This window comes from Notothenia rossii (genome assembly GCF_949606895.1).
Source record: "Notothenia rossii genome assembly, chromosome: 8".
Lineage (NCBI taxonomy): Eukaryota > Metazoa > Chordata > Actinopteri > Perciformes > Nototheniidae > Notothenia > Notothenia rossii.
The window spans coordinates 24,105,217-24,126,422 of record NC_136906.1 but is presented as its reverse complement, the minus strand read 5'-3'; the positions used below and the strand labels follow the sequence as shown (position 1 = coordinate 24,126,422).

The 21,206-nt window shown below is 38.1% G+C and overlaps 1 protein-coding gene and 1 long non-coding RNA gene across 2 annotated transcripts; both read right to left on the bottom strand.

Moving 5' to 3' along the window:
* Positions 1 to 1,060: 1,060 nt before the first annotated feature.
* Positions 1,061 to 3,816, bottom strand: psmg3 (proteasome (prosome, macropain) assembly chaperone 3). Its single transcript, XM_079645662.1, is given in 4 exon segments — positions 1,061 to 1,451; positions 1,453 to 1,590; positions 2,740 to 2,968; positions 3,660 to 3,816. Coding segments are annotated over 3 exon segments (381 nt in total). The 5' UTR covers positions 2,959 to 2,968; positions 3,660 to 3,816; the 3' UTR covers positions 1,061 to 1,427.
* Positions 3,817 to 14,353: 10,537 nt separating this feature from the next.
* LOC307015495 lies at positions 14,354 to 19,858 on the bottom strand. The gene is made up of 4 exons (XR_013801554.1): positions 19,357 to 19,858; positions 18,895 to 18,986; positions 18,244 to 18,436; positions 14,354 to 18,072 (listed from the first exon to the last, which is right to left on the bottom strand). It is a non-coding gene; the product is annotated as an uncharacterized lncRNA (long non-coding RNA).
* Between the last annotated feature and the right edge of the window lie 1,348 nt (positions 19,859 to 21,206).

Genomic DNA, 21,206 nt, shown 5'->3' with positions numbered 1-21,206 from the left:
AGGGCCCTTAAAATCACTCAAAAAGAATCCCAAGTATTAGAAATGTTATATTGATATATATACTGATTAGATTCAGCCCCTAGTTTTGCTGATATAGGCTTAGTTTGTCGGGGGACATCTTACTTATTCCTTCTCTCTGCCTATACCTGTGTACTCTCATGTTCCGATTAACCCAGCTTCCCCAAATGTCTTTCTTTTTGGTGTCTATATACGCCGGGATCCGGAGTCATGCTGTGTCATGGATTGCGAGTCCTGGATCTTGAGTCGTGGCTGTGGTCCTGGATCATAAGTCCTGGATGGATATACTCGTGGATTCATCTTCCTATTATACACACATGCATTTCCAAACATTTGGACTACCTATGTTGCAAATGTATTATCTTTTCAATTTATACACGGCATCTATTGCACGTCTGTCCGTCCTGGGAGAGGGATCCCTCCTCTGTTGCTCTCCCTGAGGTTTCTCCCATTTTTCCCTTTAAACTGTGGGTTTTCTCTGGAAATGTTTCCTTGTACGATGTGAGGGTCTAAGGACAGAGGGTGTCGTATTGTCATACTGATATTCTGTACAAACTGTGAAGTCCACTGAGACAAATGTAACATTTGTGATATTGGGCTATATAAATAAACATTGATTGATTGATTGATTGATTATATGTACTTTTATTTATGAAATTTCACACAATACTGATAATGTTAAAGCAAAAATATATAACTGCTAATGTATCTGAAATAATGGTGCAATTCATTGATCAGTGTTTTTTGAGTGTAAATAGCTAGTAGAGAAAGCTTTTAAATCTGTTTAAAATGTCCCTAAATTATGATTTCACTGAAATGTAACACATCTCCCACAGCTATAATTGATGAAATAGATACAAAATATTATAGAAGGCATTAGCCATTTCCTCAGTTTAATGTGAATATGTGTAATGTTTAAAGTACTTATGTGTTAAGGCTAAACTATCCTTTACACCAACTGAATACAAATGTTTTAAAGACTTATAAAAAGGTACATTTCAGAAGTGCCCTGTTTTATTTTTCAAAAACCGACATGCAACAATTTCAAATATTTATCTTTATTACAAATCCAAAACAAACAAAACAGTAAGGTCAATACGTATTTCATACAATGATGAAAGTGGAGCTATCGGCTATCATTTTGCAAACACACTGCGAGCGAGCACAGTGGCTTGCAGAAATTTCTATACAACCAAATAAACTCCGAAGACATTTTTCACTGTCTGAACAAATCAAAAAAGATCAGTTACTGAAATTGGATTTATACATGTCTCTGTTGCAGCACAAGCTATCACAGATTGGCATTCAGTAAGTATTACATTATTTTCAGTTTAAAAAGATGCATGAAAAATGTGACATTGGGGACATCCTGAAAGACTGTTTCGCCCAGTCTTCAGGCTTCATGTCCATTATGACTTTCTACCAGACTTGGCAACTTTTTACGATCTCTTTCATTTGTTTTATTGAATCTATGGAGGAATCCTTGAGCGCCAGACCCAGTAAAACAGGCCTGTTGCCGGCTTCTTGTGACACAAAAGTGGCCAGGTTTTTGGCACAGACATGAGTAAGAGGCTGTAAAGAGAAGAAAATAAATCAGGCATCAGATTATTACACACAGAAATGCTGCAATATAACATGTTATTGTCAGAAGAAAATGAACGACAATCGTTGCATGTAAAAGGGCTTAAGAAACTGATGATAAAAAGATGAAATTACAGATATAGCACTTTCTTTGCAAACACATCTTTCCCTTTTACTCCAGGTTTTATTTTTACATCAATAATCTTCTTTTTTACTCAACAAACAAACCAGTTTTCATTGTTTTTAGATATGCTTTTTGGTATCAAAACGATACGTGTTTGTATGGTAAATAATGTTTAAATCTCTTCAGGTTTGTATTGAGGTATTAACTCACTTTTCAAACTGTGAACAAGTTGTCCAGGAAAAAAAAGAATTCACTTTTCCTAACACATTTTGTGCTGTTTGCATTGCGTATGTGGTAAATAGTTACATCTTGCCTTTACTGCCATGCTGAATTATTGATTGGGCTATATTTCCAAACACACTGAGAAAAGTCATTTATTTTTTTTGAAGTTCTCCCAAAGTAAGAAGCGCTTGTACGTCTCATATGTGATCTTATATGACTTACAATATGATTAGATTTTAATGAATCCCCTGATGTTATTGTAGCAGGTTATGTGTCTGCTGTGTAACGCAGTAAACTTCACAATAACAGAGATGTAGACTGGGCTGTTGACATAATGCTTAACCACATTACAGACACAATACTCCATCATTGTGTCTGTGTTTGCTTTCACACTGCATCCTTCCATGGCTCTAAAACCACACACATTATAAGAAAATGCAAGTATTATCTTTTCTTTAAAGACTATAAGACTTAAAAAAGCCTCTTTTCCACTCGGAAAGCAAACATACTTACAATACATTTCTTTGTTGATTATTCATGTCTGGCACTAAACGCCAATAAGTAAATCACATGCTGAGGCAGAGCTGAAATAAATGTTCTGGTGCAAACTTTAGCAGGCCGCTGAACTGATACAATTCCTTCCATTCCACCAGAGCCATTCAGAACCAACCTTATCGGCCCTTTCACAGCATGAGATGAGTTATCCTGTGTTGCAACAAGTCTGTGTGATGTCCTGTGAACAAGTCTTTAATGCACTGATACAATATTAATCTGAACAATTTCATCGAGCCTACCTCGTCTTTGCCCAGCAGTACTTTGGTGGAGAACGACGGGGTGCTGATGTCATTAGATCTGGAGTCAGGTGTGACAGATATCAATGTCCCCATTTTGCCGTACTGAGTAAGTACTATGAATATGTAATTACTGAACTCTGTACAGACGACCTGCGTTGAAATTCCATTTACTTCTTTCACCGTCTGTTTTGATTTGATGACCGGCTGAGCAGAAGACATTTTGGTGATCCTGGGGGAGAAAAATAAACAAGGAATGGTTATATGTAGGGCAGCTGCTCAATATATTACCATTATTGATTATTCCACCTATTAGTTTCTATGTTCTGAATGTATCTGATCAATACATTTGGCTATAAATTAGTAAGTATAATAGTTACATAATGGCCACAATTCCCCAAAGCTGCTAAATTGTATTATTTTATTATATATGATGAGGAAAAGCTTGAAGCTAAATGTATCATTTAATTTTAACTACTGATAGACAAATCATATTACTTCTGGATAATCAACAATATTTGTTTTCTCCAACTTTGGAAGTAATGACAATATACATACGTTATAACATGTTATTGGTTTAGGTGTGTTATATTACAACCTATAGTTACATCTACAAACATTGCAGAGTCGCAAAGGATACCTCTCAAGACAGCTATCCCTGTTTTAATGTAAAGAGAGAATACTCTTTGTTGCATACTTTAGATAGGTCTATTAATACATAACCTCTGCAAATAAAACACATCACTTATTTGACAGATATGTAAACATAACTTTCCCAAAATGACATACTATTCTTACTATACGTTATCTTATCTGGGAATTTAAATTAGGACAAGACAGGACATTGTAAGCAGCTAGGTACAGAAATAAAAACGACAGAAGTATTTCAGAATCGTGTCCCCAAAAACCCCACCTTCCATCACCTGCAGAGAAAACTGTAAGATCGATTAACGTCCTACTTTTACTCTCCTGGGAGTGAAAAGTGAAAGGAAAGCTAGGTGATGCACAGGCTACTGTTAGCCAAACAGCTAATGTTATCTCCAGTTGTAGCCTTCACAGCTGCATAACAATGAAGAGATTATCAGCGTCTATGTTACACGAAGAGCCTCACCCTATTTCCTCGTCGGTGGACAAAGTAAAGCTTCTTGTGAAATGAATCCCTTCACTTTCCGCAACTTTTGTAGTGCTATGTGATTCACCAAAAACAAACGTGCGCCGTTTGGTTGGGTTGAACGTAAGCTATCCTGCTGTGCTGACGTGCCTGACGTCACGTCTGACTTCCGGGTTAGTTTCTGCTCAATTTAAAACAAGTGAGAGGTTTTTATCTCCTTTTTTCCCTCTTTAAACATCAATAGATTGTATTAGTCTTTCATCATCAAAAGCAGAAGAAATAATTTTTATGTTATAAATCGTGCCATAGTTGGAGCTGATTATAATGTCAGTATTATTCTTCTATTAGGACTGGTGTATTAATCAGGTTGATAGCAATACTAGTTTCACCTAAATATAACTTGTATTGGATTTTATTAATTTTAAAGGTTTTGTTAAACTTATTTTGGAATCACTTTTCCTAGATGTATACAAAGGCTTTGGTAATGTGCAGCATTATATCACACAAAGGATATTAATTGAAAGCAAATCATAGGTAAAAAGGCTATCCCATTAAATACAACCTTTAGAATATTTTTTTTTTTTGACATACTGTAATTGTTAGTTTGATACCTTTTCGCTTCTTAAAATCACAGAACTGCTACCGTTAATATTAAGATGATGATTTATTTTGAAAGTCCTGCACAAAGATTGAATACATAGAACCTGCAGCGGATTGGGTTAATGCTGTCTCAGAACAAAATCTATCATGAGGGTTTGTGTCGGAAAAAAGGACAGGAAAATGATCCCTGAAGTTACTACTTTTTGGTAAACCACAAATATACAAAAATACAGTAATACAAACTTTTAAAGTGTTCAAGGTTCAAGAAGTTTTCACAACGCCTAAATATACTGTGCACAGCTAATGTCCCAAAACACACTATGATGCAGTGAGGATGATTCAAATTGACTTTCAATAAAGTATTTCTCAAGAGTGCATTTTATAAAGTTTCAAATGAGGCTGATTCTCTGCCCTGGAACATTTCAATCAATATTAAGCAACATAAACAACTCTGCCAAAGCAAGAAACCACAGAGGCAAGATGTTTTTTAATTAATTGTCAATGGAGCTTTAATTTTAGGAGCAGATAAAGTCTTGTTTTTCATTTATTTTTCTATTTTTGTTTATAATTGACCATTAGCAGAGATATTTATTAAATATTAGCACTTTCACCCCAGGCTCAATGAACCCTCTTTTGAATGAGATAGATGTAACATCTCCATGGCTCTATGCCAGTGTTTCTCAAACTTTCTCATACCAAGGACCAGTGTATAGGCTACAGCCATACCAATAAATCAAGAAATGGCTTAGCCCCACCTTAGCCCCACCATGAAAAATGATGTTAAAGTAAGCAAATTCAATTAAATAATAAGCAAAATGCTAAATGCTAAATGTTGAGGAAACTGCTTGCGAATATATACGGGTCGTGTCCACACAACACACAAACTGATCCTGCTGTAACAACAAGTGCTTATACTGATGCAATATGGTTGAGAGACCATTCAGGCTTATGCTAGAAGAGGGGTGCAAGTAATAGTCTAACACAGCGCTTTGGAAAAAGCTTGCCGGCGGGCGTGTCTGAAGCTCGACCAACAACCAATCACATGAATCTCCCGCCCCTTACACACAAGCAGCGGTTTGATTGGCTAGAGCTTGTACTGGCATATTTGATAGGCTGACACTTCCACCGAAAGCTTCAGAAGCTTCAAAAGTTTAATATTGCTCAACTTTTGCAGGCTGAAACGCCAGGAAAGCTCCGCTCTGCTTCCCACAATGCAGTTCGGCGAAAAGTGACGTCACCCGTTACGCCCGTCCACACAGCGGCATTGGAAGAAGCTTCCAACACCGCTGTGTGGACGGGCCGTAAGTAGTGGGGGAGTTTTATACACTAAAGATGTGGAAATTATCTGGCCTTATAATATCCGCGCGGCCGCGGTCAGATCAAAATGCCTCCGAATGCAATTTGAATAGTCAGACCTACAGCCAATCAGAGCAACGAAACGTTGGGTCTGCGTCATGCATTACTGATTGAGATCAGTCGGAACCGCCATTCAGTATCCCCATTGGACCTTCAACGTGTTACGTCACGTTCACAGTGATCCCTTTTTATTTACGACAACACAAATGTGCCGTTTTATTTCATACAGTTCCATTTTGATTGAGACAGGGAAATCATCTAAACCTCACATGTGGCGTTTCACTGTCAAGGGGGGCGATATAGCGTGTATGTAATTACATTGCAAATATTGACTTGAGCCCCACCACCGTATGGGTTAGCCCTACCATAGATTACCCAACAAAAATACTCTGGCGCCGCCACTGCCAAGGACCAATTAACCAATGAAAAAAGACTCGCGGACCACCTAACGCTTCAACGCTTCTGCCCATTCACTTTGAATGGGGTGACGTCACGATTCACCGAACTGCATTGTGGGAGCAAAGCGTAGCTTCTCTCGCGGTGCTCGCTGCAAAAGTAGAGCAATGTTCTACTTTTGCAGCCTCTACGGAGGCGTCAGCCAATCGAATCATATGCCAGTACAAGCTCTAGCCAATCAAACCGTGTGCTTGTGTGTCTGGGGCGGGAGCATACTTGTCAACCCTCCCGATTTTCGCGGGAGACTCCCGATTTCATAGCCCTCTCCCGGGGTCATATTTCTCCCGCATTTCTCCCGATTTCTGACTAAATCAGATTTACACACGACTGTTTCCACTCTGACTTTAATACAGCTACACCATTGTTTGGTTTCCATGGTAGCGCGTCTCTTTAGTAGCGTGCGCAACTAGATAGTCACAGAAAAACAGAACAAGAATCGACAACTCGACCCTCTGCTCACTCCTTTCCTGGTCCAGCCCACACATATGCTCCATCAAGGATGGTACTACAGGCCGCAAGGCATTGCACTCAGAACTACAACAAGCATGTTAATGTTAATCTAACAGCTCCGGCGATCCACTAGCACCCCCCCCCCCTTTCTGAGGAAGTATGGGCGGGAGATTCATGTGATTTGTTGTTGGTCGAGTTTCAGTCCCCCCCCCCCCCCCGCCGGCAAGCGACAACGCACGCCGCCGTGTGTAGGGGCCGTAACTCCACAAATATCCAAAAACACATCCTTTTTCTAGAACAGATTACAAATCGCCTGAAAATTGTACAAACGAAGGTGTTGCGCTGGCCTATATCATGCAATCGTAGAGCAAGTTTAATTCAATTTAAGCTTGCTCCATTGCGGAGATATTCTCACGAGAGTGTGGAAAACTTAAATGTATTTATTTATTTCAAATATGAAATTTTACCAATATACTCAAGGACCACTAGGGGGCGCTCACGGACCCCCAGCGGTCTGCGGACCAAACTTTGAGAAGCACTGCTCTATGGCGTTGGAAACAATAGATGAATAGGTCAGGAGAAGCTTTTCCTGACAGCTTTTATCTGATGATGCACACTTTTATGATTGACAAATGAAATGGAAGTATCACGTTTTCCTGTGTGTTGAAACTGAAACACTATTTTTTAGCCCAGCAGTGGTGTTTACCTGATTTGAACTCCATTCCGATCTTGTAAGCAACGTAAGGACAGGTTTTTAAGGACTTTTGGCTACACATTAGCCAACTACAGCTGTCCCATCTGCATGTACAGGCACAGGAAAGATGAGCTGCAGAGGAATTTTCACTGTTAGCAAAAGTGCTTGCATGACATTTATTTCAGGTGGATGTGAGGCTCCACTGAAGTCTGCGAGTGCTGCATCAGGCTGTTCCAAAAGAAGCCATCCTTATGAACATGACACACTCACAATGTCAAATAGAGCCGCCTCAGCAGAATTGCTATGCACTCGGAGTATGCAGCAGTAGGTATGAAATTGGTTGGACTGCTCCCTATACTCTGGCTGACCATCAGTGTCCTTGACCGATCATTTTGATCTAACAAAACTGTGATGAAAATATCAATAGAAAATATTTGAGCACTGCTTGTGTTATGTACTGTCAGTCACATTGGATAGTATGCATGTCTATGGGAACAAGCAATGCTCAAAAAACGGTTTAAAGGCCACAGCAAGGGGTAGTGAAAAAAATGATTAATATAAGCTATGTGATTATAATATCTGAATGGTGGTTTTGTTTTGTTGCACCTGTTCATGTTTGCCTGTGTTAGCAAAGTTGTTTTGATAATTCATAAGTAATGTGATCATAACAAAATCATGTGTAACTTTACCGTATTTACTATGGCAATATATAAGTGCTAAATCATAATTAAAACAATTATAATTTCATTGCATGTTTCTTGCAATTAATATGCATTACTACACGATAGATGTAATTCCGTTTTTTAAATTCTCAACAATACACAAACAGCACGTCCCCTTGACACCTTTAAACATCATAATTCAATAAATACAAGAACAGTCTAATAAAAGCTACATGACATGTTCATGAATGTTTTTTCCATATCAGTTTAAATCAAGTGTCCTTGTAGCACTTGTTATTTATTGACATCATGTCTGTGTATAAACACAGGCAGGCACGTGCACACAGACATCAAAGTGGGCTTGAACCCCTGCCCTTTTTCTTCCTCCAGAGAAAGTGCCCTTTTCCCCCCCTTTTTTAGTTTTTAAATAAATGAATATCTACTGCTGTTTGCGCAATTTCCCTTTCAAAAATATATTGATTAAATACAAAATAAAAAGATCAGGTCAAGAGATTAGACTGTGAAGTTCCGATGCTCTCTCTACCCTCCCTCCCTCCCTCCACGTGTCGCGCACAGCGGTGCGGACATCGGTAGTCACTTCAGACCGACAGGTAGCAGCACCTCCCACCTTACAGTCCCATGATATCCCAGCTTTTCTTGGCTTATTTTGAAGGCGAGTGGTGATGAACAAATTACTAAACTGCCAGTGCCTCGAGTTTACTGCTAATTAGCTAAAAGACAAAAACAAATGGAGTTAACTAAGTAGGCTACTAGCTAATGGATAACTCAGCTCAAGGTTTAGCTAAGGACATGTATCATGGGCATACATGCTAATGTAGCCTACTGTACTTAAGGGGAGACACTAAAGGTGAATACAGTCAAATCTGTAGGCCTATAACTTCATCACAATCGCCACATTGATATGCAAATTAGGCGTTAACTAATAGAATAGTAAGTACTATCTTATTTCTTATCTTGATTAAAATGTGCTCATTTGCATGCAGTTACCAAGGCATTGCAGTTGAAAAGAATAAAACAAAAAACAAACAAAACAACATTTCACCTAACAACTTCCCCAGATAGTTACTTACGTCAAGTCAGTATTTTCCCCTGAAATGTTGTGTTTAAATATGCAGATTACCTCTATCTATAGATAACTTCATGATTTTGATTGTTGGCTGCTCATTTAATAACTATTAATTGTACTAGTTTGTTGTCTGCTCTTGTGCGTAGTGAGTATAGAAGACCAATGTCTCTGTGTTAACTATATTTAACTTTGTGTTTTAAATTTGTTTTAGTAAATGAATGTGGGAAGTGCCCTTTTTCTCACTTGAGCTCCGGCCCCCCAAAATGTCTGTGCACGTCAGGGGTTGAGAAGCTGGGTCTAACATTCCCCCCCCCCCCCCCCCCCCTTCATTTTCAACATAATTGATTTTGGTAAAGCACTGACACATTCACAAATACCAGCTGCTATTTAAAAAAATGCTAAAATAGCTCATATCAAGTTGATCCGATGGATCATAAGTAGGTTTTATGAAAGAAAATGTGTTTACCATTTTATCATTCCACGTAACAATTCTTTGTGAATAACTAAGGACTTGTTTTGCATCATGAATCACAATACACTCACAATAATGATTACAGTGGTTATTCAGGGCTCCAAGGGTCCTTGAGCTGTTTCCAGTAACAATGAGGAGTAGGTATTCATTATAATGTGATTCATATGAAAACGTTCTGGAATAATTGTAAGCCCTTGTACTTTTTGGCTTGCTACCTAACTTATTCCCCACTCATCTGCCATGTTACAGATGCCTAAAGCTACAGTATATTTACATTAGCTCATCATCCACACTCCACCATCATAATCGTTTTTTTTTTTTCTGTAACTGCATTTTCTTGTGCAACCCGGTATGGTACAATGTCACTAAATTAACATTGAACATGCATTGGAGGACCTACAGAATTGTTGGATTAACATCAAAGGAGGGCAGGAGTTTAATTTCCATAGTTGGCTATGTAAATAGATTTGTAATCATCAACATGCACTTTGGATGACAGTTTGACATATCAAATGTTAAAACCAGATGCCCCTTTAAACTGTCTTGAAGGACTGTGAGAGATGATTAGCTTTCTTTGGGCAATTCAAAATGTTACAAACACCAGCTGGATCCCAAAAAGTGTTGGCGTCACCCAAAAAAAAAAAGTCAACTATCACACATTTCTATAAGACTTGATGGTGCTTAAGGGTCCTTAAACACATCCCATCTCTATCTGCATCACATACATACCCTCAGTGTCAAAATGTCATCCCAGAGAAAAATATCCTTTTTCCTGGATGAGGCAGCTCCCATCACCAGCCCTACATTTCTTCTTCACATTCAAATTGACTGCATTTGTCTTTTTCTCTTCACGTAGCTTTGGTATGCACTGAATACATATCGTGAAGACTCATTCTCTCTCTTAACACAATTTGAATAATAACCACCTTAATATAATGTTGTCAGACAAAGTGGAATTGAAACATGATCCTCACACCTGCTTTGTCAAATCAGAGAGAGTCCCAGAGGTGGATAAGGGCAAAAAGGCAGATTCATGCCTCTCTAGATTCCTTAGTCACACATTGTCACACTCACTCACACGTACACTAACAATTATTACCCTTGTGGCCACTAGAGTGCTGTGCTGTATTACAGATAAAGCTTTACCGTGACATTTGAAAGTTGCACTCATGCCACATCAGATTAACCCCTGGGGTGAGTTCCCATTAAGTTTTTTTAAAATGCAGGCACAGACAAACCAAAGGGGAAAACACAACCTGTTCAGAGCATTTAATAGAAAGCGTTGATTGACTGTGATTTACCCTTTCTGCCGGCAGACCAGCCATTCAATCCTTTTTGGTTTAGTGTTGTATGGTTTCTTCGAGTTTGGTTTATTTTGTCGGTTTCTGTTTGATAATTTAAAAGTCATTATGAATAACACAAATAAGCAGTAGATAATCTGTAAGGGTGTGGTATTAATTGTCAACCACAATTACTTAATCAACAAAGATTTATTCACCAAAAGAGAATCACTTTCCACAAAAAAAGAGAAAACCCATCAGTCTTTTGCAATCACATGCTTCACCATTATCCCATCTACTTCCATTTATTTTCAACCATTCAACAATAGAGGACATTAAGAACAAGCACATGTGGGGAATTGCAAGACAATTCCTTCTCCAGAATCACCTAACATAAACCTTTTATTCCAGTATTTTGCTCCATTAACGAGGTTAACAATTTATTATGTTTCACATGTCAAAGGCAGCATGCTTCTATAGATTGTCTCCTGGCATGAATGCACTGTGGCTGACAGAAAGCTGTGACTAAACTTTTAAAAGGAAAACAGAAATCACAGAGGCAGCAAAGACACTCTCCCTGTCTGATTTCATCTCTTCAGTGTTTCAGAAATGCAAACATGACATCAAGAACGTCTTTCAGAGATTAACATTGTTTTGTTTAGGGACTCCATGCTCCTCAAATTTCAACGTAGACATGAGAACATAGGAGATACATAATCAAGAAAAACATATTTCTAACAGATGCATAACCACATTTATCATGGCTGATTTTGGGACAGTGTTTAGGATTTAGCGTAATCTAGAACTGTTGTTACAGTTTGTAACCAAATGAATATTCTTACACTCAACAACAAGCAGCCGAGTGCAACACAGTGTTATCATCGTGGTCACTTTCAGGACTTAATCCTTAATGAGCATCACACTACTAAAGGAGCAACAGAATTCAGGCAGCAGCTGACTTCACTGCAATTGTACACAAACTTTACAGTGGCATTCAATACAAAAAATGCAAAAGGCCCCATCTAGAACCAGCATTTGAATTTCAGTTCTGAGCTAAAGAAACATGGAGGTTCAACATCATCAAGATATTCAAATTCAATGTCTTTTTTTTTTAGTACAAAGCGTATAGTTGATGGCATGATATGAAGTTCTAGGCTCTTCCAACAGTATACATTATATTTGTATGACATGATATGGTATGAATGACTCATTCCAAGATATGGAAAATATGATTCTGAGTATAAGGTGAGCGGTGACATAGTTTTATTTCTGCTAATGGATCCTCTTATATACAGTACTACACTCTGGCCCTTTTAGTGCCGTTGCATTGGCGATGTCCATCTGTAGCATGTTAGAAAGGACTCTCTTTCATTCTCTTTCCATGTTCTTGGATACAGATCTTGTACATTATTAGTTATAGCAGTGGTTTATGAACTTGAGAATGCACAACCCAATAGCCAGCTAGTAAAAGCTTCCCTCTGAAGTTGATGGTGAGACAGCCATTAATACATTCTTTGGAAGAAATAAACAAAGCATGCTGAGGTAATCTTTTAATCCAACTATGATCCAATAAGGCTACCAGTCAAACAAAATAACTTCCAAATCAAAGTTTCTCTATACCAAACAAAGCAATATCAGTTCACAAGTGTGTTAGAAGTTATGCTTGTCACATTTACATACACTGTATGAATATACATCTTACTGGACCCATCATTTGCTAAATTAATAGCTTTTAGTGCAATAATTAGTAATGTAGATGTGAAATTTGAAGATTAAGCCAATACTTGTCCTGTGTTATCTACAATAAATAAGAAAAGGAATCACGATGGGGGTAGAAATAATGTTTCAAAAAAGGATTTTATAGTTACTGAATCAAATAAGTGTTAATATTATACAATATAAAGATCTCCATTTGAGTTCAGTTAACATATGAGTGCAATTATTAGTGTCTACATTATTGAAATATCCATACTGAAAGGAGGAGGTGGTGGGAAGTCTGTGCACCATTCATATTGAAAATGAAACCTTGTCCTTCGTTGCAATATGTTATATAAGTACCAACCGTTCAGCACTTGTGTATTCCTCAGTGTTCATCCCAGCAGTGGACATACATCGCTGTCCTTGTTTGTAGATTACACTTAGAAACATCCATGTTAGTCTCCTCTGCAAAAACCTGCTTATATTTAAAAATTCTAAATGGAAATAACATACATTCTCACCTTTAAGCAAGAATATTTGAGTAATTAGCCGGGAATAATTATTGCTTTAAAACAAATTGCTTTCATCTCAGGGGTACTCAAGATATTAATTGCTTCACATTTTCCTTGTTCCCACACATTAAGTGGCAGTATTTGGTCCTTAATCTTGTTTTTGTGATCATTAATCATTACTAATGACCTTCATTATGTCTTGACTTAGTTTATCTTCGTCTGTACATGTTTGCTATGCAGACAGAGAGCCAGACTTGTCCAATTATGAAAAATATAATAGTTAATACAAGACGGAATTAATGTCATCGGAGTCGCCACATATTGATGGGTTTCACCACCGTCTTAATAGTTGAGCATATTTAGTTGATGAGTTCATTAATGGTAATCAGTTTCAACTGCCTCTTGACACGTGCATGTACATGAAACATAAGTAGCATGCCCTTTAGTGTTGTTTAAATTTTTTCACAATGTATCACCTGATTAATTCAAATAACTTTGTTCATTTGTGCCACTGATTATCTGCCCGGACTGTGATGCAGCACCTCATTAGATCACGACAGCCAGAAGGCATTCATATCAGTCTGGCTGAGAAATTATATATTCCAAACTAATATTGATATTCAACAGCATGATGTGCGGAATTATTATCCATAATTGAATTATTAAAAGTACACGGAAACATAATTGAAACTTCAGTAGACATCTACAATGGAAATGTCCAAGGAGTGAAGGCAATTTTAAGGTATAAGACATTAAATTAAATGTATTTTTACAGATGGTAAGAGGGAGTTATTTTTTCCTTATGCCTCAGGTACTAGACTCAAATGAAATCCATTTGTTTTCCACAATGTTGTTGAGTATTCCCCCCACATCTCCAAACTCCATTGATATCAGAACATGCAAAGCCTCCTGAAAAAACACTGTATGCATAAAGTGAATTTTTTTCAGATCACGTCTGCGGTTGGACTCTGCAAACTCTACACAACCTGCACCAGAGATGGCCATTCATCATGAGTAGCACATATCTCTTAGAAACTTTGTTTAACCCTTTGGAGTCGACCGTCACGCCCGCGTGATCAGATCACATGACTTGTTCAAGCCGGTGCCGCATAAAAACAACAGTCCGGGCAGCGTCTATCGTTATTCCAACCCAGTTTAGATTTAACCACGCCCACTTCCGCATTACGCAAGAACGTAGCTTTAGCGTCATAGACTTCATCTTCGGCAGTTATACACAAGTTATTGAGCCGTTTCCGCTCTACATCCTGAACTCCTCCCTTCGATGCAATGCACTTCCGTTTTGGCGGACTGGGTTTGTTTTGCTAGCTAGCTCCGTTGTGCCGACAAAGCACTGATATCGCAGAGACAAAGAGGATATAACAATTACAACATGAAAAAAAGTGGTTCGGGAACTACGTGTGCGGTAGTTGGTTGCAATCACTCGAGAAAGCACCTGAACGAGTGGTTAGATAGAGAGTGCTACGACCACAAACCAGCACCCAGCCATGTTGTTCATTAAATACAGATAAACACAACAAATACTGCATGCATTGTATTTTTTAATATTATATATGAATATTTTCATAGTGATGTAATTGTGTGGGCTGCTTTTATATTTTAATTTGTAATACCTGTTAGGATTAAACATGTGATCTTTCTTGTTGAAGCCATTTCTTTAGTTTCCTCTAAACAATTAATTAATTCAGTGTTATTTATGTACAGTATGAGCTTAATATGAATGATGAACTGTGTTAAAAGAAATTGTAGCACTCTAAGGAACATATGAAATGCAATAATGCAATAACAGTGCAATAATGAAATTAAATTACATCAAACTTTATTTTCACTCAAACAGTACAGGCACATATGATATATTGCACAGCATAAAGAGATCATGTAAATTGTGCATTATGTAAACAACAGACAACTGTTGGCTCCTGTGGGCATGACCTAAATAAGGCAGTTTATTTTGGTTTTAAAATGCTGAGATATTTACTGCAGAACTGTAACCTTCCCTCAACAAAATCGTCAACAATTTTCGGGAGCATGTGGGCAAAGTAGAATGCGCGCAGCCTTATGATATGCCTTCAGACTGTCCATTGCTTTTCCATCTATTGCCATGGATTGAACGAAGTAGGAGCAAATTTTGCTGTACGTTATGCTGGGCCACGTCGTCATGTTATCCTCCCAGTTTTGCACTGAATTCGGGTGGGGGAGAGTAACGCCATCTCCAGTCAAAGAAGTAGAATCGTGTTCCCAAGCTAGCATCACTGTTAGCATCGAAATCGCTGTGTTTACACCAGTGCCCGTCTGACTGTTTACACCGGTTTACACCGACAGACGCTGTGCAAAAGACTTCCGGCGGAAATGAAGTGCATTTGTGTAGGGTTATGGCGCTACCCGTGGTTTGGCGCGTAAACTTGTCTATAGCCATAGCGGTCGCGGTTGGAATAACGATAGACGCGTCCGGGCAGCATTGCCGTGTGTTTCTGTCGAAAGTACTGGCTTGAAACTATATCCCAGTCTTTGTTTCATGCAAAAAGACCCGGTAAACACGGAGATACGATGATATAAAGTTAATACATTTCAAAAGTATGAAAAATGGAAGCACATATTTGAATATCTTCGCCGTATTTGATCATTTTACGAAACGGAAAATACTGGAAACTGTAGATCCTGCTCAACAGGATGTATATGTGTATTTCTGTCGAAAGTACTGGCTTGAAACTATATGCCAGTCTTTGTTTCATGCAAAAAGACCCAATAAACATGGAGATACGATGATATAAAGTTAATGCAAATATATTTCAAAAGTACGAATAATGGAAGCACACATTTTAATATCTTCGCCGTATTTTATCATTTTACGAAACGGAAAATACTGGAAACTGTAGATTCTGCTCAACAGGATGTATTTACCAGGGAGGGGGTGAGGTCATAGATATACACTAGATGACTCACCCGCGCTGCTGGCCAATGGAGATTGACGTTGCCACATGGCCGCCATCTTGCTACAGGCAGTGCTCTCATTCATAACATTATGGTTTACTATTTAAATAACCATAGCTTGCTCAATTTTCAACCAATTTTCAAACGGTTTGGTTTTTTATAAACATGAAAGATGTAGTTATGATACTAAATACTTATAATCATGGACTTTCTTATGAAAATAACATTAAGCAAATAAAGCAATAGCTATACACACACACACAAGGTATTTATATTAAATATTTGCCGGTGTATATATTTCCATTAATTTTATTATATTGTTAATATTTAAAATAAATTATAAAATTAAAATATATTTATATTTTATATATAAAAATCGGTCTCATGTTACCACTCTGTAAGCCAAGAGTTGTTAATTTAGCAATGCCTTAGCTTGAAGAACAGGGACACAACTAATGACAATAGCATATGGTGGTATATTATTTAGATATTCACCCCTTTATCAGAAGAACCAAACCAACATAAAATGAGCTCACAGACAGGCCAGTTCTGTCTCATTTATCACAATTATTTTTGACATCAGATCTTCATAACCTCCTAGTTTTGTATTTAGTTTCTAGATTTGTAAACAAATCCAGAACCTTTGAAATACGTTACCACTTCACAGCACGGTGCGCTGAGTTCTTGTAGTCGAAAAAAGCCCAAGAATAATATAAACTGTACCCTGTGTCCTTTTGTGTCCTTCTGTAGTCCAATTACTGTTGTTTGTCTTGTCTTACCCCGGCTGATATCTCACTAAATCCACTGTTTTAATTGTTCCCTATATTGCTCCTATGCCCTGTAAGGTGTCCTTGGGTGTTATGAAAGTGTTTGCACATGTTTATTCAAGTGTATGAGTGACATAGAGCAAGTGAGATGGCCAGTGGTTCTCAAACTTTTTACACAGAGTACCACCTCAAATTATATTGGGCTCTCCTAGTAACACCATCATAGACCTTCCTGGGTACCACCGAGATAAAGGATTTAATATGACAAGCCATATGATGCTCTCATTTGTTAGTGACATTCCACATGCAAATAAGATAAGATGGTACTTTATTGATCCCAATTTGGGAAAACATTTTCAGTTACAGCAGCATAAGGGAAAAGGCATTTTACAATACATTAGAAATAAGCAAGAAAAAGAAAGAAAATAAAGAAAGAGGAAAAATATACATGTTGGATTTGACAGGATATTATATATACATATATATATATATATATATAATATACATATACATCAATATAAGGCATATGGAATATTAATATTAAATATTGAACAGATGATATATGTGTAAAATGTACAACGTGGTTATATTCAAGAGAAACTATGGAGCAGAGAGTTATCTTCCAGCCAGAGGTGATTTATTGTACAGAGTTATGGCACTGCGGAGCTGCAGCAGTCTGTTGGAGAAGGAGCTCCGTTGACTGTCCAGCTGCAGGTGGAGAGGATGGGTGGGGTTATCCATGATGGACAACAGCCTGTTCAGTGTCCTCCTCTCCACCACAGCTTCAAAGGGGTCCAGCTTGATGCCGATGACAGACCCAGCTTTCCTGATCAGTTTATTGATCCTGCTGGTGTCACCGGCTCTGATGCTGCCCCCCCAGCAGACCGCAGCAAAGAAGAGTGCACTGGCCACAACAGACTAGAAGATCTCCAGCATCTTGCTGCACACGTGGAAGGATCTCAGTTTCCTCAGAAAATAGAGTCTGCTTATCCCCTTCTTGTGCACAGCGTCAGTGTTGATCCTCCAGCTCATCCCATTGTCTAAGTGCACTCCCAGGTATTTCTAGTCCTCCACAACTGCCACATCCTCTCCCAGAATGCACAGGGGTAGAGGAGACCTCCTCACCCTCCTGAAATCAATGAGCATCTTTCTGGTCTTGGCCACATTCAGAATACTCACAACATTAGGCTGAGGTTCATCCTCCGCTCTTCTAGAAGTGGTTGTGCTTCTTGTTGCTTCCGGCTAAAATAAACATAATTAAAGACATTTTGAGTGTTTAAAAATGCGCTGTAATACACAACACATTATTTTTCCTAAACTTGTAGAAAGAAAAACTAAAGTGAGACATTTAATCACATATTTATATATCAATCTTATACACCTTGAATTCTTGTTGGCCAATGATACACATACCCTTTGAAGATGAGCTGGGAAATTGAATACTGTTGGCACAACACCATCTTTAAGCCGGACAGTCTGCCCCGTCCTGTCAAAGTCCTCACTCCTGAAGTGATCACTGCAGAGCAGTGTCCTGCCACAGGAAACAAAACCGTCCCTTCTTAGGGCAACTTCCCACTGCCTCCTCCTCTCTCCGGTTTTGGGAAACCTTAAAAACATGAGAAAGGTAGCCAGATATATAAATTATTGTCAACATTGTCCTCCCTTCTTTCCTTTAACATTAAGGGTAAGGACAAAAATACACACCGAAATTATCATATTTTTGGGGTAATTGTATGTATGTATGTATGTATGTATGTATGTATGTATGTATGTATGTATGTATGTATGTATGTATGTATGTATGTATGTATGTATGTAATGTATACTTTAAGAATAAGACAACCACACTAAGAGTTATAAAAAAGGTGTCCAAAAGAAAGATTAAATAATTTTGTAAAGAAATGGTAGCAACATATTCTAATGAGGCTGGGTCAACATCAATCTTGCAATACTATTATCTCACATAGCCCCACTGATCCTGTATAGCAGGACTTGTAATGTACATACATCCACTAAGTAATTAACGACTATCCTAATTATAGTCATAATATTGTCATATCTTACACGTGAAAGGTGATTCCACGGGTTCTTGTTTGCAGACTGCGGTGATTAGAGCATCCGTAGGCTGCACAAAAGTCAGGCATATTCAGGTACTTCTGTAAACACAAAGCCAGCAATTTCCTGTATCATAATGTATCTAAAATGTAAGATGTTTTTAACAAGCCAAACCACTTGGAAGAAATCATGTGTAACTTAAGTTATGTTGAAAAGAAAGAGCAGTTCTGCCTCTCCCACTGGTGTAAAGTTGCTGGGTCAACTTTGTAATACTAGGTCTCACTCACAGCCTCTTGTTATTAGCCAGCTAATAAATACAACCACGGCACATACACAAAGAAAAGCTCAAATTTCAACATGTCCAAGCATCCTGTATCATAGCCATGCTAATAATGTTTATAATAAACCAAACCGTTTGTAAATCAGTCAAGATTTCAGCGAGTTAAGAGTATTTTTGTGCAGATCACTCACCTTACAACAGCTACCATAGCGCGTACCAGAGTAGCTGTTGACTGAAACAAGATGGCGGCCGGTCAGCTACGCTGGAAAATCTCCCATGAGCCATCTAGTGTTTATATATATCTATGGGTGAGGTAATCAGGTAAACGGAGTGATACGAAGCAAGACGAAAAGAGACGAAGAGGGACGGCGGGAACCAAAGAGAGACGGCGGGAGACTGCGATTGAAGTAAAGTGACAGACACACATTGAGAATTTAGATATAGTTAGATAGATTTAGAGTTTTGAAGATTCAACTATGATGAAGAGAACTCTGAACGTGAGTCAAGCTATAAGCTTGTTTTTTGACATGGAGGAGGAGGAGGAGCCTGTGATGTTGCCCTCTGTGTCGTTGACAGAAACTGCTTTGAAGCGTGGCACAGATAAAGACAGAAAAAACTGATTTTTGTACATAATGTGTATATATTTGTATTATATTTATAATAACACTTTTGCCTTATCAGAATGAAATCCCATGTACATTATTTAAGCTTTTAAATGTTTTGTTGTGCCTACTGTTGACAGAACTTGAGAATTTAGGAAAAAAAGCCTATGGATACACCTGTTATTTGTTCATAAAATTTGTATATAGGTTCATGCTACCTCAATCAAACTTTCACATTATCATATTGACATCCCATGTATATATTTCCAGCTTTCAAACGGTTTCGTTGTGTATGTTTGTGTTACCTATATGAAAAATAATATCATTTTCAAAATCTGTTTTTACGTTTTTTTGTGATTTTGGGTCCAAAATGTTCATATAGTATCTCAAAATGAAAGAAATAACTATCAGGTTATATAGGTGAGGTTGTCCTTTAAAAAAAGATATCAAAACATTGACATGCCAAACATTTCTTAATGGGGTTTAGTAAGACAAATCAAAAGTATGCGAAAACGGCCAAATTAGCCCAGGACTCCAAAGGGTTAATGGACCTGGGGCCGTATTCACAAAGGATCTTAGGGCTAAAAGTAGCTCCTAACTGGCAAATTTAGGAGAAACTCCTAAACATAATGGGCGTGTCAGTCTTACATTTAGGACTCCTAATTTTATTCACTAAGAGCAATTCACAAAATATTTTAGTCCTAAAAGTAGCACCTAAGTCTGGGAGAGCTTAAAAGTCCTCGAGAGGACTCCTAACTCGGTAAGACCTATTCACAAAGAATCTGAAAATGGCTGCTAGACGAAATGTTTTGGAGACAATGGAAGACTGTGAATTGATCAAGAGATATAGGCTAAATCGTGAGGGTATCAAACTTGTTGTGGAATTAGTGTGGGATGCAATAACATCCACGACTAACAGGAATAACCCGATTAGTCCGGAAATAAAATGTTTGGCAACACTACGATATTTAGCAACAGGGAAAATGCAACTTTGCAATGCCGACGATTTAGGAATATCGCAACCATCAGTCAGCCGTGCCATAAACCAAACCATCAATGCGCTCTCTAGAACACATATCATCCAACAGTTTATCCGGTTTCCTTTGGACTATCAACAACTACACAGGATCAAAGCCAACTTCATGGCAATTGCAGGTATGCCCGCTGTGGTCGGTGCTATTGACGGGACGCACATAAAAATAATTGTGCCATCAAAAGATGAGGACGTGTTCGTCAATAGAAAGAAAGTACATTCCATCAACACGCAGATTGTTTTCATTCATCATGATAGGGGGACTTGAACGGCGGTATGGGCTGTTATTGAACGTGTTTAAGTGCTGGAAATATGCTCATTGGATAATAGTTTGCAGGGTGCTTTTAATTGCCTCCTTGATTTAATGCAATTTACGTATTTTTATTGTTTGCTCTCTCTCTTTAAC